This window comes from Notolabrus celidotus, chromosome 3, assembly GCF_009762535.1.
Source record: "Notolabrus celidotus isolate fNotCel1 chromosome 3, fNotCel1.pri, whole genome shotgun sequence".
In the NCBI taxonomy this organism is placed as follows: domain Eukaryota; kingdom Metazoa; phylum Chordata; class Actinopteri; order Labriformes; family Labridae; genus Notolabrus; species Notolabrus celidotus.
The window spans coordinates 37481236-37498855 of NC_048274.1; the positions used below are offsets into that span (position 1 = coordinate 37481236).

Here is a 17620-nt window from a genome sequence, read left to right on the forward strand (position 1 = left end):
ACTGTGTCAATCAGACCGAGAGGAGAGCTCTCCATCGCCCGCGAGCGCGCGCGCGATGCGTGTGTTTGCGCGTGTGAATGAGAGTTATGTTTGAGTGTACGCTGCGGGTGGGAGGGGGTATTGTAGTATCACAAGGAATGTGCGCGCGGCAGCTGTGTGTGGATGTGTGTGTGTGTGACACTGATGGATGCGCCAATGGAAAGACGGACAGATGCTTGGGCGGATCTAACGGCATGCAGTGGAGGAGCGGCGCACACAGTCGCGGCGAGATTAGGAAGAAAACATCCTCGATCGGCGGAGGGTCACAAATCATCAATTCTTTCACCAAGCCCGGTGAAAGGCGGAAGAACGGAGAGACTCCCCGGTGTACCCGAGGAGCGACGTCGTTTGAGGAGATCTGATTCCCTCGGCGGATCCAGAGAAGAAAGCAGTTTCTCTGCTTATTGACGAGCGTGAGAGACGGGGCGCAGCAGCACCACATCTGGCGCAAAGGGAGTCAGGAGGAGAGAGAAAGACAGCCTTTGGCAACTCACCCTTATTGCTCTCCCTCGGTCCTCCTTCCAGAGTCTTATCCTTTGTTTTCGCCTGCTGTGAAGCCGCGCGTCCCAACCTGAGGATTGCCTGAAAATTACAGGAGAATAATTTTATACGTTTCAACAACTCAGCTGAGACAGAACAAACTTTTGCCCCCCACTTTAAAGGGAGGCGCTGCGAGAAGAAAAAGGAACATCGCCCTTTTCAGAAATAGAGAATATCCATCATCTTAACTAAGGAGGACTTTGAACTTACCTGCAAAAAGACAAGTACTTTATTCCATTTAGAGTGCCAATAAGAGGACAGCGCTTTGCGTCTCTCCAGTCGCTTGTAGCGCAGTAAGGAGATCGGAGCGCAGTGTGTGATTCGCTGCGTGGCTGATTTAAATAGTTCCTATCAGGCCACGTAGAGGGGAGAAAAGAACCATCAGCGGCCAACAAAGTGTTTGGCAGAAGGCGCTCGAGCTCGGCTGATCCGTGCGCTCCAGCCAGCCTGCATGCATGGGAGCAGCCTGAGCCCGTCCCTCCTCCTCCTCCTCCTCCTCCTCCTGCTGTACATTATTACAACAAGGGAGACCCAATCAAGCACGTATCTCATCGATTCACGCACACACACACACACACACGCGCAGTAACGGCAACACGCACGTGCGCACACACGCACATACTGAGTGTGTGACTTGCCCTCAACGGATTTTTCAAAGCACTCTCGGACAAATCTCGTAGCCGTGCCAGGCAGACAGGGCAGCGTGTGGGCGACCAGTCCTGGTCGTCACCTCCTTCTCCTCTTCCTCCTCCTCCTCCTCCTCCTCCTTCTCTTTCCTCCTTCGCTGTCGGTCCCAAGAATAACAAACTGAGAAAGCTGCATGTGTTTTTTCTTGCTCACCACTAACTGGACTTGCCAAGGGGCGATTGGATTTTTATGAGATGGTTTCGGGCACGTTTCAGCCGCTTCACCTCTTGGCTTTGAATCGTGCGTGATTAGCAGCAGGGAGAAGCGAAACCTCATGGATCGCGCGGCGGAGGATCACCCCGTAAAGTAAGTATTCATTTCCGTTCAGATCCCACTGTCAGCCTGCGCGTGCTTGTAAACGATACAGTATATGTGTGTATTTTTGTGAGGCTACCATGTGTCTGAAGGATCCATCCGCAACATGACTGACATTACGCACATTTCAAACCGTAACCAGAGCTCCTGATTAGCCCGCTCGTTTGGAATAAACGGCTCTAGAAAGAGGCAGTGAATGACAGAACGAGAGTGAGAGGGGTAAGAGAGGCAGAGAGAGGGGGAGACAGAGAGAGAGAGAGAAAGAGAGAGAGAGGGGGGAGAGAGAGAGAGACAGGGAGCTACGTGACGCCTATCAGCGGCGGAGAGGTTGAGCCGTAGAGGAGGCGCAGGGCTTCAGTTGTGTCAGCTCTTGATGTGTTGTCGCCTTGTTTGCGGACTTTTGACTGACGCGATCATTTGGTTTTATCCCTTCAAGCTTGCCTGTTGCAGCCTCCGACGCCGAGTAAAGAGGATCACACGGAGACACAAGGCGCTTTTCAACCTCCTTTCTGTGTTCTCGTACCGCGGAGCCCCCTCTGTTCCTGCTCCCACCGCGTCCATCCAAGCCGGAGCGGGCGAGACAGCGACCGACGGAGAGAGCAGCAAACCGGGGGTTTTACTCCCCCTTCCTTTTTATTTTATTTTTTTACCCTCCTCGCATCCACTGGCTCAGTCTCTTCTGAATCATTTTTGTGTTCGAAAACTGCACACCCTCCCCTGCTTACACCCACCCACCCCGATCTATGTGGGAGCCCTGAGAGCACACCCAGGGGGGGAAACAGTGTATCAAAGCTCCGAGGATCCCCCAGGCAACCTCGGATCACCGGGGCCAGAGAAGAACTCCCTGCCGGGCCCCCGCAGCCGACATGCCGCGGAGGAAGCAGCAAGCGCCTCGGCGCGCCTCAGGTACGAATTGGCTTTGGTTTACATGGAATTTACCTCTCCCACTCCTCTTCTCTCTTTCCCCCTCTCTCTGTTTGTGCCCCCTCCTCCCGACCTTCTTCATTCACTTACTTTTCATTGATATTTCTCTCACCCTCATTGAAACATTTATGTGACTACAACAGCTTTTGTACTGAGAGCAAACATGTAGCACTCTGTGTGCTTTGCACAGCTCCAGAGCTCCAAACACAACTTTTGTTATCTCATGGAAGTCACATCCTATAACGTGTGTCAAAATCATGCCTGTCATAAGCAGTGCTACAGCACACACCGTACTTCTGTTCTGTTATACCTCAACACTGGAGATGTTTAGAATTTAAAATAACTTTGCCACTTTGTCTTTTATTTGAATATGTCATACAGACACAACAAATTCATTTCTTCATTTTTGGAATCATCAGCAGAACTGAAATGATGAGTCGGTTAGCAGATTAGTCATCCTGATTTATCTGAGTGGATTTTTGAGCAGAATATAAAAAGTTTGCAGTTTTTTGCAGTTAACCATCCACTTTTGTAAATGCGTCTGTATCTCTGCTTTTCTCTGTTGTGTCTCGCTGCAAATTAAACCACTTAAGGGCTTATGTGAAACAACAAACATTAACGAACATGCCCTGAAGCTTTGAACATGTTATATTTTTGGTTTGGAGTTTTCAGGACATGTTTCACAATTTCTTATATTTTTTAGGGACTTCAATTTCTCATAATTCTTTGACAAAATAATTTATAAAGGCAACAATGCACAAATTAATCTGAACAGCAAATGACTGTCATTCCTTTTCACATACAGAAGCGGGTTTGTGTAGTTACAGGTGTAACTGGTTAAAGCAATCACCCCATTGCCTCTTAAAGGGGTCAGAGGTCAGCCGCTGTGCACCAGTGCATGCATCCCTGTAAGAACCCCCCATGAGTATGTTCAGTGTAAAAAAATATACCTTTTTAAATTTACCTCTTGCTGGCGTCAGAGAACTCGATCCTCCATTGGTCTCTCTCTACCTCTTTCCACTCGTTTACGGCGCCTCCTTCCTCCTTCCTCCTTCCATCTTCCTCTGCTGGTGGATATTGACTGTGGAATTAAGGATCTATATTGTGGAGGTTTGGGGGAGCCCTGGGGTCAGCTGTTGTCACAAAGGCCTCTGTTGGTCGCTGATTTCCATTTGAGAAGTCGGATTAACTCAAAAACATCCTGATGGATTAAAGGAACCTCACACTTTTAGCCACGTCAGTCTTAAAGTCATCAGTATCTCTTATTCCACTCTTGTATTTCAACATTTCCAGTACCTCTGCTAGTGTGTGCTTTATTTGCCTGCTTGGGATACAGTTACACTTTAATGTTGTTGATGTATCCTCTACATGAATTGAGAAGCTGTTTTGATACAAAATATTGGTTTTAGTGACCCCATGTTGTTGTCAGAGATATTTAATCCTCCATATTGCCCGTGCTATTCTACAAAAAAAAAACTATTCCTATAATTTCTTCCCCCATCTCACTGCTCATGTATTTCAGACTTTAACACAGAACCGTCTGACTATTTCCCCTTTACCATCTTTGTTTTGTATAAGTCCTCCATCTGTTTTCTTTCCCCTCTTCTTCCTCAGTTTCTGGGAAAGACTTTTCTCTTCTAGTCTAAAGATTATTTCACAGCCCGGGGAGGGAGTGTATACTGGAAGAGAGCTTTAATGGACAATTGCCATCTTTGATTTGATGCCTGATTGATCACCTGTCATCTGGCCGAGCCTTTGATCTGTTCATTCCCGATAAGTGTCAATAAATCACCCCCATCCCCCCCCCTCTCCCTCCCTCTCTCCCGCCTGTCTCTCGCTCATTCTTGTAGCACTGAGGGCCTGCTGAAGTCACGTCTGGCCTCACAAACTTTAAGCCATTAACACCATCATTTAACTGCATCTTTGTTGCTCCTTTTCCTCTCTTCTGTTGAGTTAGATTTCCTTCTTTTTCCATCTTCACCTCAGATGTGATGTAGTTACGAAACAGCTTTTATTTTATGTTCCTACTGAATTGGACGGAGAGTTTTGGTGTTCTCATCGCGCCATGAGACTGCTAACTTCAGTTTATTTTCAAGTAAAAAAAACCCCAGATCCTTTATGGATCTGAACTTTTTGCCACTTAATATATGTCTTGAAACACTAACTGTGTTAAGGTATACTGCTGTAAATTAAAATTTAAGTATTATGCATGACCTTTAAAATTGTATAGTCGACTGTTTGACAAGAGCGCACCCTCGTTTGCCACTTTCTCAAACTCTAGATGTAAAAGATGTAAAGATCTAAAAAGTCTCCAAACAGCCTACCAACACACATACACACACACAAACATACACACACACACACACACACACACACACACACACACACACACACACACACATAATTACATGTGTGCAGTGGTGCATGCACATGCCGCATGCTGCATTGACTTTACAGTTCATATAAACCAGCGTGCAATAGTTTTTTTTTTTATTCCACACAGTGCGGTATGAAAAATGTAACTATTAGCCTAATCGTGAGGCGGAAGACTGGTTTGCTCCATCAGAAGGAGCCGTCAGAGAGACTTTGTTTCATATTTGATTTAATTGTCTGCCCTCTGACAGCCACATTCATCAATGGCCCTAATGGTCAATCAGAGGCTGGCACACAGAGAGAGAGTCTTATGTGTTCTCAGCCCTGGGCCTTACTTGATCAAAATGTTTTAGCCCTAATGGACACAATGGGAGGGGGAAAGAACGGGGGGATGGATGGATGGATGGATGGACGGATGGACGGATGGATGGATGGATGGGCGGATGGATGGATGATAGATGCATAGCAGGATGACTGATAGCCTTTTTATTCAGCTGGAATGAGCGCGTGAGTGTGCTGGGAGAGAAAATTAGGCATTTATTTCTTTGATGAGAGAACGAGAACAAACACGAGGCAGGCAAAGGAGGAGTTTCATTTTAGACTATTGGCAGCTTCCGATTTTTTTCTTACCCCTCCTCCCTCCTTCTCCCTCCCTCCCTTGTTCACAGCTGCAACTTATAAAGCTGAGAAGAACTGCATGGCACACAAAGACTGATGACAAATTGATTGCGCTGTAGTGATGGCAAGAGTTATGGGAGGATGGCAAATGATAGGCCTTGATTAGGAACTTAGGGGGGAGCAGAATACCCCCAGCCCTATTTTTTTTTCTTAAATTTCCACAGTACAATGTCTTCTTCTCCTTTCTCCTTCTCCTGTCTTTTATCTGTCTGATTTAGTCCCTCTACTCTGCACCCAGAAAACAAGCCCCCCCCCCTGATGTGGTTACAAGCAGCAGGTCGTTCATACTGAGCTCCAGTGATTCATTCAACCATCAGATTTGTTCAGATGACATAAACCTGTAAATCTGGTTAAAGGTCAGAGTGTTTATGGAAAGGTTCATTTGGATCTGCTGATTTAGAACCTTTCATGTGTTTTTCATTAGTTATTACTGAAACAGAACACGTGTAGATCTAATTAAGTCCACTCTTCTGTGGAGTTCTGCACAAGCATGAAGAAGTAACCTTTACTTTTACTCAACATAAGGCCACAGTATCTCTGTCCTTTCGCTGATCCTACACACTCTTGTTCCTCCATCTTTCTCACAAACCTCTTCATCACACACACACACACACACACACACTTCAAGCCCAGCGACGGAGCGCACTCAGCTGTCTAAAAAGAGGAGTTGTTTTGCCAGCTTCATTAGCGTTCTCCTAATTAGCCGAGCATCTGATGGATCTCTGACAGGCCTAATGATTGGAGATGACAAGCTCCGCACACTGTCACGCTCGCCAATTAGGTCTGCAGCATAGTTGGATGTAATCAACTTGATCTTACACTGTCCTCATATGCCCCCCCACGCTCCCACCCATCGCTTTGGTTTCTACCCCTATCTTTGGTAGGCAAGTTGGACTGTGGTGGTTTAGTACGAGTAGGAACGGCCCAAGTTGAGTAGAGAGCTAACTGAGGTTGTGATGAATTTTCCTGGTGTATAATGAGTTGTTTCTGTTGCGTGTACCGTAAAAATCTCAGTGCTTATTCATGCACATATGTATACGTGCGCGCATACACCATTTTCCCAGCATGGGTATTTATTTTTGCAGCGCTCCTTCAGGACTTCAGGAAAAGACAAAGCTCAGGCGAGCGGCAGGCTTTTGTCCGTGGGCTTCAAAGCGAGGCTCGACCAAACAGATCATTGTTAAGAGAGAGGAAGCTCAAACATCAAACATCCAGTCTATTATTTTTACTACATGTTTTTATTTTTACGACCCCAAATTTTTCACAAGTGCACATGCACGACTTAAACTCTATTGTTTCAAAGCTCTGCATGTAAGAAAGAAGGATGTTCAGCAGTAAGTAGCAGCTGCATGGGGTTATCATAGCATTGTGTGGATGCGTGCGCTTTTGTGTGTGTTTGTGTGCATGTGTGTGTGTGTGTGCCTTCTTCCTATGAGCCTGCCACAGATTGATGACGTTGACACTGGTCATTATTAGCTACTCAATGACACTTTCCCAGAGTGGAAACACCTATCATCAGCATGGTGTCCAAAGAGGCTAAGCATGATTTATGTAAATATTAACATCAAGACAGATCTGGTTCTGTCCGACAGGAGATAGATGGCAGCCGAGGAGGAAAAGCAGCTGATTTCTGTGATTTCTCTGCCTCCGCCTGTGAGTGTGTGTGTGTGATTGATTGTAGATGAGAGCGAGAGATTAATCATGCTTGATGTGTGTTAACGTTGCACTCGCGGTGGATCTAAGTCGAGATGCAGTGGCCCACTTAGATATACTCACTCACTCACACACACGCACACACACACACACACACTCACTCACAGGAAGGAGTGGGTACACAAACACACACACATAACCACAAAACAGATACACAGGTTTTAAACAAGGATTTGCATGCATAAAAAAACAGGACATTTTCTGAGAAAAGATCTCTGTGTTCTAGCTTATGTTGATCTTGTTAAAAATAAAACATTATAATGCACTCTCTTTTGTTTCATGGCCTATTGTACCGTGCAGCGCATGGCAATAGCATCTAATGAAACATGTCAATATAATGAGGTTAATTAACCTTGTTTAAAAAGAGGCTTGATGATTCTGTTAATGATTTCACAAACAGCACCTTTTCACACAGCCCTTTACTCCACACATTATTAGCTACAGTAACAAAGAAACACCCTTGTTCAGTCGACTAAGGCAGCTGTTGTCAAGAATGGTATAGGTATTGTTGAAGTGCTAATAAAGTGCTTTTAATAAGCACCTGTGACCTGCTAATTGTACCTTTTGCACACATGTTTAGCATTGTGCAGCTATTCGTCTGCAGCTGGGATGATATACAAATCCTATTTTTGTATATATATATTTTAAAATGGCTTTTGGATCAAGTATACCATCTTTGCCTGGCCATTTTTTCATGCACATGCCACCTTTCTTTTTCATCTCTTGCACTCGTGTCCCTCCTCAACGTTTCAAAGCTTTCAGTCTTGAAATGACCTGTAAGACTTTCTCAAAGAATTACTCAAGTCCTTGGCTGGAAGAGGAAACACAGACGTTACTCATCCCTGAAGTCAGAGTAGTCCACTCAAATTTCGAATGAAGTGGATTTATTTGAATATCCGCCCTGAGCTGAGAGTTTGTCATCTGCAGTCCATTCACCTCAAACGTGGTGCATTCATACTTTTAATGCTGCGCTTAAAACCAAAACTAAAGCAGATTAATTGCAATGCTCTGATTAAATGTGGGATGATTCTCAGATGTGACTAAAAACTGCAAAGCGATCAGAGTGAGGAGGAGTTTTCTTTACATTTATGCGTGAGCATTAGAACAAAGTTTCCTGAGCATGAACAGTGTTTTTGTTTTCATGATATGTTATGAAGTGTATTTTGTTGTCCCTTAGAAGACACACTGTTTGGTTCTGGATAAATGATCTTAAGAGCTCTTCTCAGGGAAGAAAAAATAGCACCTGCAAGGTCTTATTTATTAAGATATTCACAAGGTAAACATGCAACTGATTATATTACTTGTATTTATTGCATCAAGTCCCTTGAAACACAGGCTCACATTCAGATTAGTTGTAATAAATACATGAAATCAGTTCATTAGTGTTGTCTTTGTCCGATGCTCAGGGATAGAAACCGGTCACCTTATTTTAAACAAGTTGTTCCCGTGGTGAAATCAGGGTCTTGCAGTATAAAGACGTGGATTGTTGGTGCGGCATGATTGCAAAATATTCCTCTGAAGTCCTTTTTTTTAATGTTTGCTTTCCGGAATTTTTTGACATCATTGAAAATATTTCCATGCTTTAATCAGTTTATTTTGTTCAAATCTTTTCCAATCTTGGGGTAAAGTCCACCACAAGAGGTCGCAGGATGAATTCATTCTGCAGGAAAGATGTAGCAACAAAAATAATATGCAACAAGATCTTTGATTCTCTCATGAAAGAGTCACAGATTCATCTGTTACAGATTAAAAAACATCAACTGCAACAAAACAAGGAAGGGATTCAGTCTTTCCTCACTACATATAGATATAAAGTGATCGGCATTACTTGTTATTATGGGAAAGCAAAAGGCTGCACACCACAGTTGTGTGATACTCAGTTTTAGCAGCTTGCTAACTCACTTAGTTAAATTAGTTAGCTTCTCTTTAGTTTAGTAAAAAGATCCCTTCTGCCTAAAGTACCTCAAGTAGATATGCACACAATTACAAATGTGCCTTCATAAGCCTGTCTCTAACTAAAACGTACCACACACTCTCACTGCATGTACGCTGAGCTGAAAACTCTTTGAGTCTCAGTCCCTGCGTGCCAGTCTCAGTCCTGCTCTCTACATTACTTTGTGTGGAGTGAGTCTTTCCCAGGCAGCTAACTGACATTGTGATTAGTTATGGCCCTCTTCTGCTTTTCTCAGTGCTCCTGCCCCACCACGCTCTGCCACAATGAACCCAGAGACGCAGACAGAGAGCAGATATAAAGTGGGAGAACTGTTGCATAGTTAAATATTCTATCATAGGGAAAGACAGAAAGGTAATGAGATTGTAAAAAAGATTATGTGCACTGGAAAAGAGAGAGTGGGAGCGAATGAAAAAGCAAGCGAGTAGACAAACGACAATCATAGAGAGAGAGACAGAGGAAGAGGGAGAAAGAGACAGGGAGGGAGGGGAGTAGAGCCTCCTCTTCCCCTCCTCCCTCCTTCCCTTCCTTGAGGATAAGTGGCTGATGGTTTATAAACAGTGTTTCTTTCCCTCCCTCTCCAAGAATCTTCCGTCATGGCTCCCATTAGGTTGACAGCTGTCAATTAGAGCTCCCTTGGTCTGGCGCTCTGCACTTTATTGCAGGCAGTTGATGCTGTCATTTTGCTCCCAGTTTCGCCTTGAGCGTTATCACGAGCGCTCAAACAGTCAATAGCTGATGCATCAGCAGTTATTTCTTAAATTGGCTCACAAGGCTGCATCCTTTCCTCATTTTTTTCAACCTCCCAATTCTTCTCTCTCCTCTCTCTCTCTCTGCCTCCTCCCTGTTCTCCTTTTTCTATCCAAAGATTGTTTTTTGTGAGAAGTGAGCAATGTGGTGTGCTCTGGAAGGGTGCATGGGTGCAAAGAGTTGAAGAGAGGATGCACAACAAAGGGCAAAAACGCACATACACGGAAACATGATTTTATGAAGTGAAAGGAGATACAATTTATCCTAAACAGGCACAACATATTTGGTGTTTTGTTCCTGGATTATAATTTCTTATTCTTAATTTTGTCCGTATAATGTTGTGAAAATATCCTAGAACTCAGTGGAATGCAATTCCCAATTCCTGATTGGGATTATGAATAGTACGATGCATGCAAAGCAAAGGTAATCATGTTGATTGTGTTTTTGTCACGTGCTCTTAAAATAAGCCAGGAGGCATTCTGTCACAGTCATTTTGAATTTGGTTCTTAGAAGATTTTTACTGCAGATATGAGACAAAAAAAGTCTATAAAAATGTCAGCATACATATGTGACAGTTATAAGGCAAACAAAACACATGCAGGACCTGCTGAAGATGCAAATATTTGAACAACAGCTTCAATATAGTATAGAGGCTATCAGAGTTCTCTAATGTAATAGACTCTTGTATAGAGGCCAAAGGTTATTGGTAAAATCTCACCATAGACTGTCTAAAACATGGACCTCCCCTCAGTGACGTCACCCATTGTTTTCTAAAGAATTGAAGCCCAAGCATGGCAGTGGCTGGGCTGAATGATGTGTTGTTTGACCATCCACACATCAGAGTGACATCACAGAACATGCAGTGTCAGTCATATGACCTGAGGGTAATGCTGTCCCCAGTTTCTTCTTTCTCATAAATAGTCTGAACATGTATTTGATATCACTCTCTTGCAGCCCTTCACTTAGATACATAGAGAAGCTACCACTGTGGATCCTTTTGGCCTTTCTGTGTGTCACATGACAGTAAAATTCAAACTTGCAAATGATACTGCAGATTTAAAGACAGTGTTGTCCTGCTTGTCCCTGTGCTCTATAATGTTACATACAGACCACTAAAGTCATGCATGTTTAAGTGTCTGTACCTGTAGCATGTGTACAGTGTAGTGTTGTGAAAATGACAAGCAGTGGAAGACGGTGAGTTTTCATTTAAAAGTCACGGGGCAGGTGACGCAGATTATCTGTAACATGTAACATTGTCAGAAACTACCTAAGCAATTCAATTGTGTTTAGTGGTAAAGTTTAGGGAAGGAAGTGTCACTCCACCTGTTCTCTTTCCTCCTCTTCCCTCCATGTTCCCATCCTCCTGAGTATAGATTGGGTGTAAATTCCTGTATTTTTTCATATCACAATTTATACGTCAGAGAGGAAGACATTGTAAGGATTTTTTCAATATCATGCAGCCCTAGCGGTCGCCATATTGGAAGTGCTCTTATTTAATAAAACGCCACAGGGCGGGGTTTGAAGGAAAAGCTTTACTGCAAGGAAATCAGCAACAACACACGTCAGTCAAGTTAGCCACACCCCTAATCATACACACCTCTGAGTTAGAGTGTAATTTTAATGAATGAGTTGATAACAGATTTAACCCTTTCCTTTGCTGTTATATTTCAAGTATGTTACTCCTTTATTTGAAAGGGGATAGAACAGGAGACCGGCAGAGAGAGAGGTTAGTGACATGTAGATAAGGAGCTATTGGAACAAATTGAACCCAAGCTGCCTGATTGAAGAGGATAGCCTCTGTATATAACTAGACCACGAGGCCGAATTGGTGCCACAACAATTTTTTATATGTAAATATACATTTTAACATGGACTCTGATGGAGCGTCTTTGGCTTTTGCAGCCAGCCTCAAGTGGACAATCGAAGAACTGCATTTTTTTTTGCACTTTCGTAATGGCCTCTTTTATTCGAGACCAGATTTTTTATTTTTTTTTGCTTGAATCCAACCAGCAGCCACTTACTGTGAGGTCTGATTCAAAGAGCATCCTGGAAAAACAGCTAAAACAGGAAATGGAGTGACTGGACACACAAACAGAAACACATGCACACTTCCTGTGCTGACATAAAACAGAAATATGTGCATTTAACATTTCAATAAAAGACTAGACTTTCTGTCTTACTTAAGAAAAAAAAAAAATCCCCAGGGCGGTCGGTGTTGTGGCCACAGACGGAGCAGAAAATGTACAAAAACAAAAAGCAACATGCTCATTAAAAAAAAAAAACTGGCTCTAAATTATGAATGACACCAAGCTACGATCTTTTAAAGGCAGCAAACTTTTAATAGTCAGCCAAGTTGTCAGTACTGTTTCCAACATGACAAGCGGCTTCTGTTTATGGTTAGCTTTATTTTTATAGCATGTACAGACTGTTATACTTCCTGTCATGCTCAGGAGACAGAGGGTAATGTGTGTGTGTGTGTGTGTGTGTGAGATAGAGAGTATGTGAGTGTGTGAGTGTGAGAGAAGGATCATGGAGTTTAAGGAGCTGCAAGCTTAGCAGGACGATGAAACAGCGTCAAGACAAGGTGTGTATGTGTGTGTATCTTTTGAGTGTCATCTGGGCTCAGCTCCAGGTCTGGGTTTCTTCTTACCCTCAGTGGGGGTTGCCTTTATGGCTGCACCGTGTGTGTATGTGTGTTTGAGTGCATGCCCCTACAATCAGAGCCCCTCGTTTCCCTTTCCCACGCAGGGTTTGGCTAAACTGAGACACGACTGGCAGCCATCAGTCGTGTGTGTGTATGGTTGTGTATAGATGTGTGTGTGTGTGTGTGGGGTGTGTGTGTGTGTGTGTGTGTGTGTGTGATGGTGGCTGTGATGAAAGGCAGGGGAGCCAGTGAGGACCTGTCTGAGGCCCTGGTAATCAGGGCCAGCCCGAGCTGACATCCTTCTCAAGCTGACAGTGCCTTCCTCTTCTCTCCTCACACACACTCAGACACACACATGCACACACACATATTCACACATGGCTGAACGGTCACTACTCAGTCACTGCCACAAGACGATCCGACATACCTTTGGACCTCCTTCTTGTTGTGTGTTAAACAGTTTCAGATGTTGGGCATTATCCTCACCCTCTACTACACAACAACTCAGTGCACGTCTGTCTGTGTGTGTGTGTGTGTGTGTGTGTGTGTGTGTGTGTGTGTGTGTGTGTGTGTGTGTGTGTGTGTGTGTGTGTGTAATCTAAGTGCTTTATGAGTGGACAAGGGAATGCATGGTTTGATAGGGTCTGTTTGTACAAGGGTGTGGTAGGAAATGTAAGTGTAAACCATCAGCAAACTCACCTCTGTCTGTGTGTTTTTGTCTGTCTTGTGCATGTCTGTGTTCTCGTCTTCATTGTGTGTGTGTGTTCTCAATGAGGGTTAAGACCGAGGAAGCAGGTGAGAGAGAGAGAAAGAGAGAGGGAGAAGGAACCATGCTAAGGAGAGAGGAGAGAGAGAGAGAGAGAGAGAGAGATGAGAGGAGTGAGGAGGAAGGCTGTTTTATTTTATACTGCGAGGGCCTGTTGCTAATTAATGTTTCTTGGTCGGTTTCTGTCGGAGCTGAGTAATGTTTTTGATCTTTATGCCTGATAACTGCATACCTAATGAGATTTCAAAGCTGGTGGAGATGGGAGTTGCTGCTCCCTGCAATTATTGACAGATGCCTTTTCTCCGCCACTGGCTGCCGCGCCATAAATCCTTCCTCAGTAATGAGCTTGAGAAGTGCCACCCTGCCAGTGAGCTAATGAAACCGAGCAAGGGGGGCCGCCCGCTCGTGTGTGTTAGTGTGTGTGTGTGTGTGTGTGTGTGTGTGTGTGTGTGTGCATGCGTGCAAAGGGGTGCATCACACTTCTCTGACACATTTTTTTCTCTTTAAATGCACTCTGCAGATGTCAGCCACCTCGCCTGCGAGCGACAAAGAGAGAAAAGAGGCAGGAGAGATAGTCAACGAAGAAAAAGGGGGAGAAAAAAAGAAATACAAAGCAGAAGCCTTCGCTCTCTGTTTCTCCACTTTATGAGAAGTTTCAGGGAGGTGCTGGGGGGCGCTCATGTTACAGCCCCATGTTAAGGCTATTTGTCTGGGTTTGGCTGTTTTATTTGAAATACTAGTATCTCTGTTGCCAAACGGGACTGTGATTGATATTGTTGCGCCCCTCTCCGCTGCTCGACTGCCCTTATCCAGCAGTGGCTTCTCGCTCCTTTTCTTCCCCTTTTCCTTGATGAACCCTGCCTCTCTGTAACTTGGCCAGAGATGGCAAAAGGGCTTAAAGAGAAAAGGAAAGTGGCACATGAAGAAAGAAAAAGCTCGAGAAAAGAGAGAGGAAATTGAAAAGGAAAAGCAGTGCGACCTTTTCTTTGCCCCAAACACATCCAAGGAGACAGCATATCTGGTGTTGGTTTCCCATATGCATGAGCTTCTATATCAGATTGTGCATTGATGTGGTGTGTTTGCGAGTTAACAGGAACATGTATGTTTGCTGCGTGCTTTTCCAGAAACCAAAGGAGGAGGAAAGCTGCAAGCAGACGAGCGCCGTCTCACTGCCAAACAGTCGATTTCCCCCCTCTCATCGTCCGCACCATACATCACAGACCCACCCTTCTCTCCTGACACAAAGACGTGTGTCATTTATCAAACAGGGCCTTGCCAGGGCCTCACATGTGTGTGTGTGTGTGTGTGGGAGCACATTGTGGTGTGTGTGTGTATACAAGCACATACGTGTGCTTTGGTGTGTAGGGCATTCCTTCCTCTGCAGCCTCTGAGGTCCACTTCTCCAGGGAAAGAGGGAGAGAGTGAGGGATGAAGAGTGAGAGGGAGAGAGAGAAGCAGACAGAGAGAGGGGGATTACTGGTGCTGAATGAGTGAGTGAGTGAGTGTATGAGAAGTTGGAGGAGTGGAGGAAGAAATCATTTGGACTAGTTTCACTAATGTTTTGGCCCGACTTCTTTCCATATCCCCTCTGGGTAATCGGTGAAAAAGCAGTGTCTGCATTTGATATTGATAAAGCAGCTTTAAATAGTATTTTACACACAATTACTCACATTTCACATCATAAATAAGTATAGATTGTAAATCATACCTCCATTAATCTCCTTGATGCATGTGAAGGCATGCACTCGTGTTTGTGTGTCAATAACAATCTGTGTATGTCTCTCTCCCGTGCTCATGTGTCTCGGGGGTTGCTTGCAGGCGTGTATCAGTCACGATGTCTTATCTAACACACACACATAAACTCACAACCAAGTCTCTCCCATGGGCCGGGGCAGTACAGTCTCTCTCTCTCTCTCTCTTCACTTCTCTCTGATTCAAAGGGAGGCCTTATAGAAGATGGATGCTCCTTAAAAAAAATAGCCCGTTGATGGATATGAATCTGGCCCTGCCATTCATCACTGCTGTATTATTTAGACTGGATCGCTACAGAGCTGTAACCTGAGCTACAGCTGCGAGTGGGTTAGCGTGTGTGTGTGTCTGTGTGTGTGTTTGTGTGTGTGAGGACACGGCAGGTGAAGGAGGCGGGAGGGGGTGGGAGGAAAAGGGGACAGTCAGGGTCTCAACAAAGGCAGGGAAAGGAGAAAAGCAGTAAGGAGTGAGTGTATTAAGCAGCAAATAAAACACAGACGGAGGAGATTAAAGGATGTGTGCTGAAAGGTCAAAGGTTAGGGCTGATGACAGATGATAATGCACACCTCGCTTCTATTTGGGAACACCACAGGCATTACATTCAGACATATTTTAAAACTTGAATCACCCACATATTGTCTTTATGGATTCAGGTAAAGGGACACTCCACCAGTTTTTCACATCAGTGTCTGTTTTCAAGTCTTGAGGAGCAGTCACATTTTTTTGGGAGTCCATGAGGAGCTGTGCAAAAGCTTTAACAATGACACTTGAGTTATTGTGAGGTGGGCCTAAATACAAACACAAAGTTAAAGTTTAGTTGCTAGTGTGTTAAGCTAGCAACCTTAGCAGCCAGTTGCATCACACCACTGCATCGCCATCACTATTAACTTTAAGTCTAGCGCTATTTTAGGTGTGCATTGCTACATTTTTTATGCAATATCTCTAGAAAAGTGCATACCAGTATGGTTCACTTTATTCCATTTGAAGTTTGAACACATTCATGCCTAAAGTGTTTGCAGCATTTCTCAGGCTGTATTCACCTTCCACTGAACTCCTGACGATTTCCTGAGGTTATACAGCTGCGTATGTAGGTGATGATGTTCACATTCCATGTGACTGGTGCACAATCATTGGGAGCGTTGTGCATGTTATAAAGCAGCTTCAAAGTCTTCTCTGCTTTTTTTTTATTCTTGCTTATTTGTCTTTAAAGTGAATACGTCAGTTGACACGTAGCATTCATAAAGCATTGGCTCTGCTTCGTCTCCTATCTTGGATGACCTGTAAACATCATATGGTGACTACTGCAGCGCCTTTTTGTGTCTGAAAACGTCATACTGTGAAGGACATTGAGAATAAGCAACTTAGGAAAATTTAGAACAGAACACGTGGTTTATTATCTCTACTTGTGGCTACTTATGAAAATATATGGATCATTTTGGTTACCGTCAAAAAACAGCAGTAACAAGTAGATTAGGACTGGCCTACCATATTTATACACTAATGGAAGAAGCCACTGTCTTGCCCATGGACACCCCAACATGTTGACTGCAGGAGCTTGGTGGCTCATGCACTCAAATCGCTATTGTGTGATTGGCTGTGATTACTTTATAAGAGGAACAGTTTTTTGCAAAGCCATTCTCATGCTTTACAACCACTTTCTCTTGTAGCTATTTGTCTGGCAGTACACAAGAGGCAGTCATGTAGCGATATTGCTAAGAGTGGAAGATAATTACACTGTATGAAAAAAACATGAAGGCCTCACTGCACCAACATCCATGTACATACAGGAGATCCCCTGACAAGAGTTGTAGTGCAGATTGTCCACCCTGCATGTGTATATGGCACGTAACACATGTTTGGTTTAAATGCTCCAGTCAGCGATGGAGTTGTCTAGTAGTTTATTGAGAAAAAATCTAGATTATTTAAGATTCCCTTTGAACAGTTTGTGGTGAAATGAGTCCATGTTTGCACTAGAGATGTAAAAATATGGAGGGTGAAGTATGTAGGAACAGAACAAACTCATTATAGCTCATTTTAAACTCCTTCCACACGCACACATGAAGTTTAACTAAGAACCATCACATTTGGGGGTTTTCGCCATGCTCCCTGCTTCCCTCCTCCTCTCTCCTCTATCTCTCTCACTCTTCCCAGGTTTCTATAGCGCCAAGGCAGACGTGGTGATTTATTGTGGCCATCCATCTCTCGTACTCATCCATCACCGGGCGGTTGCTAGGCGATCATGGCAGCAGCTGTTTGCTTTTGAGTTCAACAGAGGGGCCGTCAGTCAGCGGCGGCAGGTGAAAAGCATTATGAACGCGCCTTGTCACGGCGAATAATTAATCAAAGGTGGGAAAGATAATTAAAAAGATATGACCCTTGTTGGTACTACCTTGTTTGCCCGGAGAGGGAGGGGAAGGAGGAAGGGAGGGGGGGAGGATAACAGAGAAGGTGAAAAGAAGAAGACTCTCTCTTTGTCGTTGTATCAAACTGC

At 44.2% G+C, this 17620-nt stretch overlaps 1 protein-coding gene across 1 annotated transcript in view; it reads left to right on the forward strand.

Moving 5' to 3' along the window:
- The first annotated feature begins 209 nt into the window (after window positions 1-209).
- Window positions 210-17620, forward strand: part of tshz3b (teashirt zinc finger homeobox 3b) — a 41749-nt gene continuing 24338 nt past the window's right edge. The window contains exons 1-2 of the mRNA XM_034679578.1: window positions 210-1572; window positions 2018-2487. Of these exons, the coding sequence (XP_034535469.1) occupies window positions 2448-2487 (40 nt within the window). The 5' untranslated portion in view covers window positions 210-1572; window positions 2018-2447. The remainder of the gene's footprint in view (window positions 1573-2017; window positions 2488-17620) is intronic.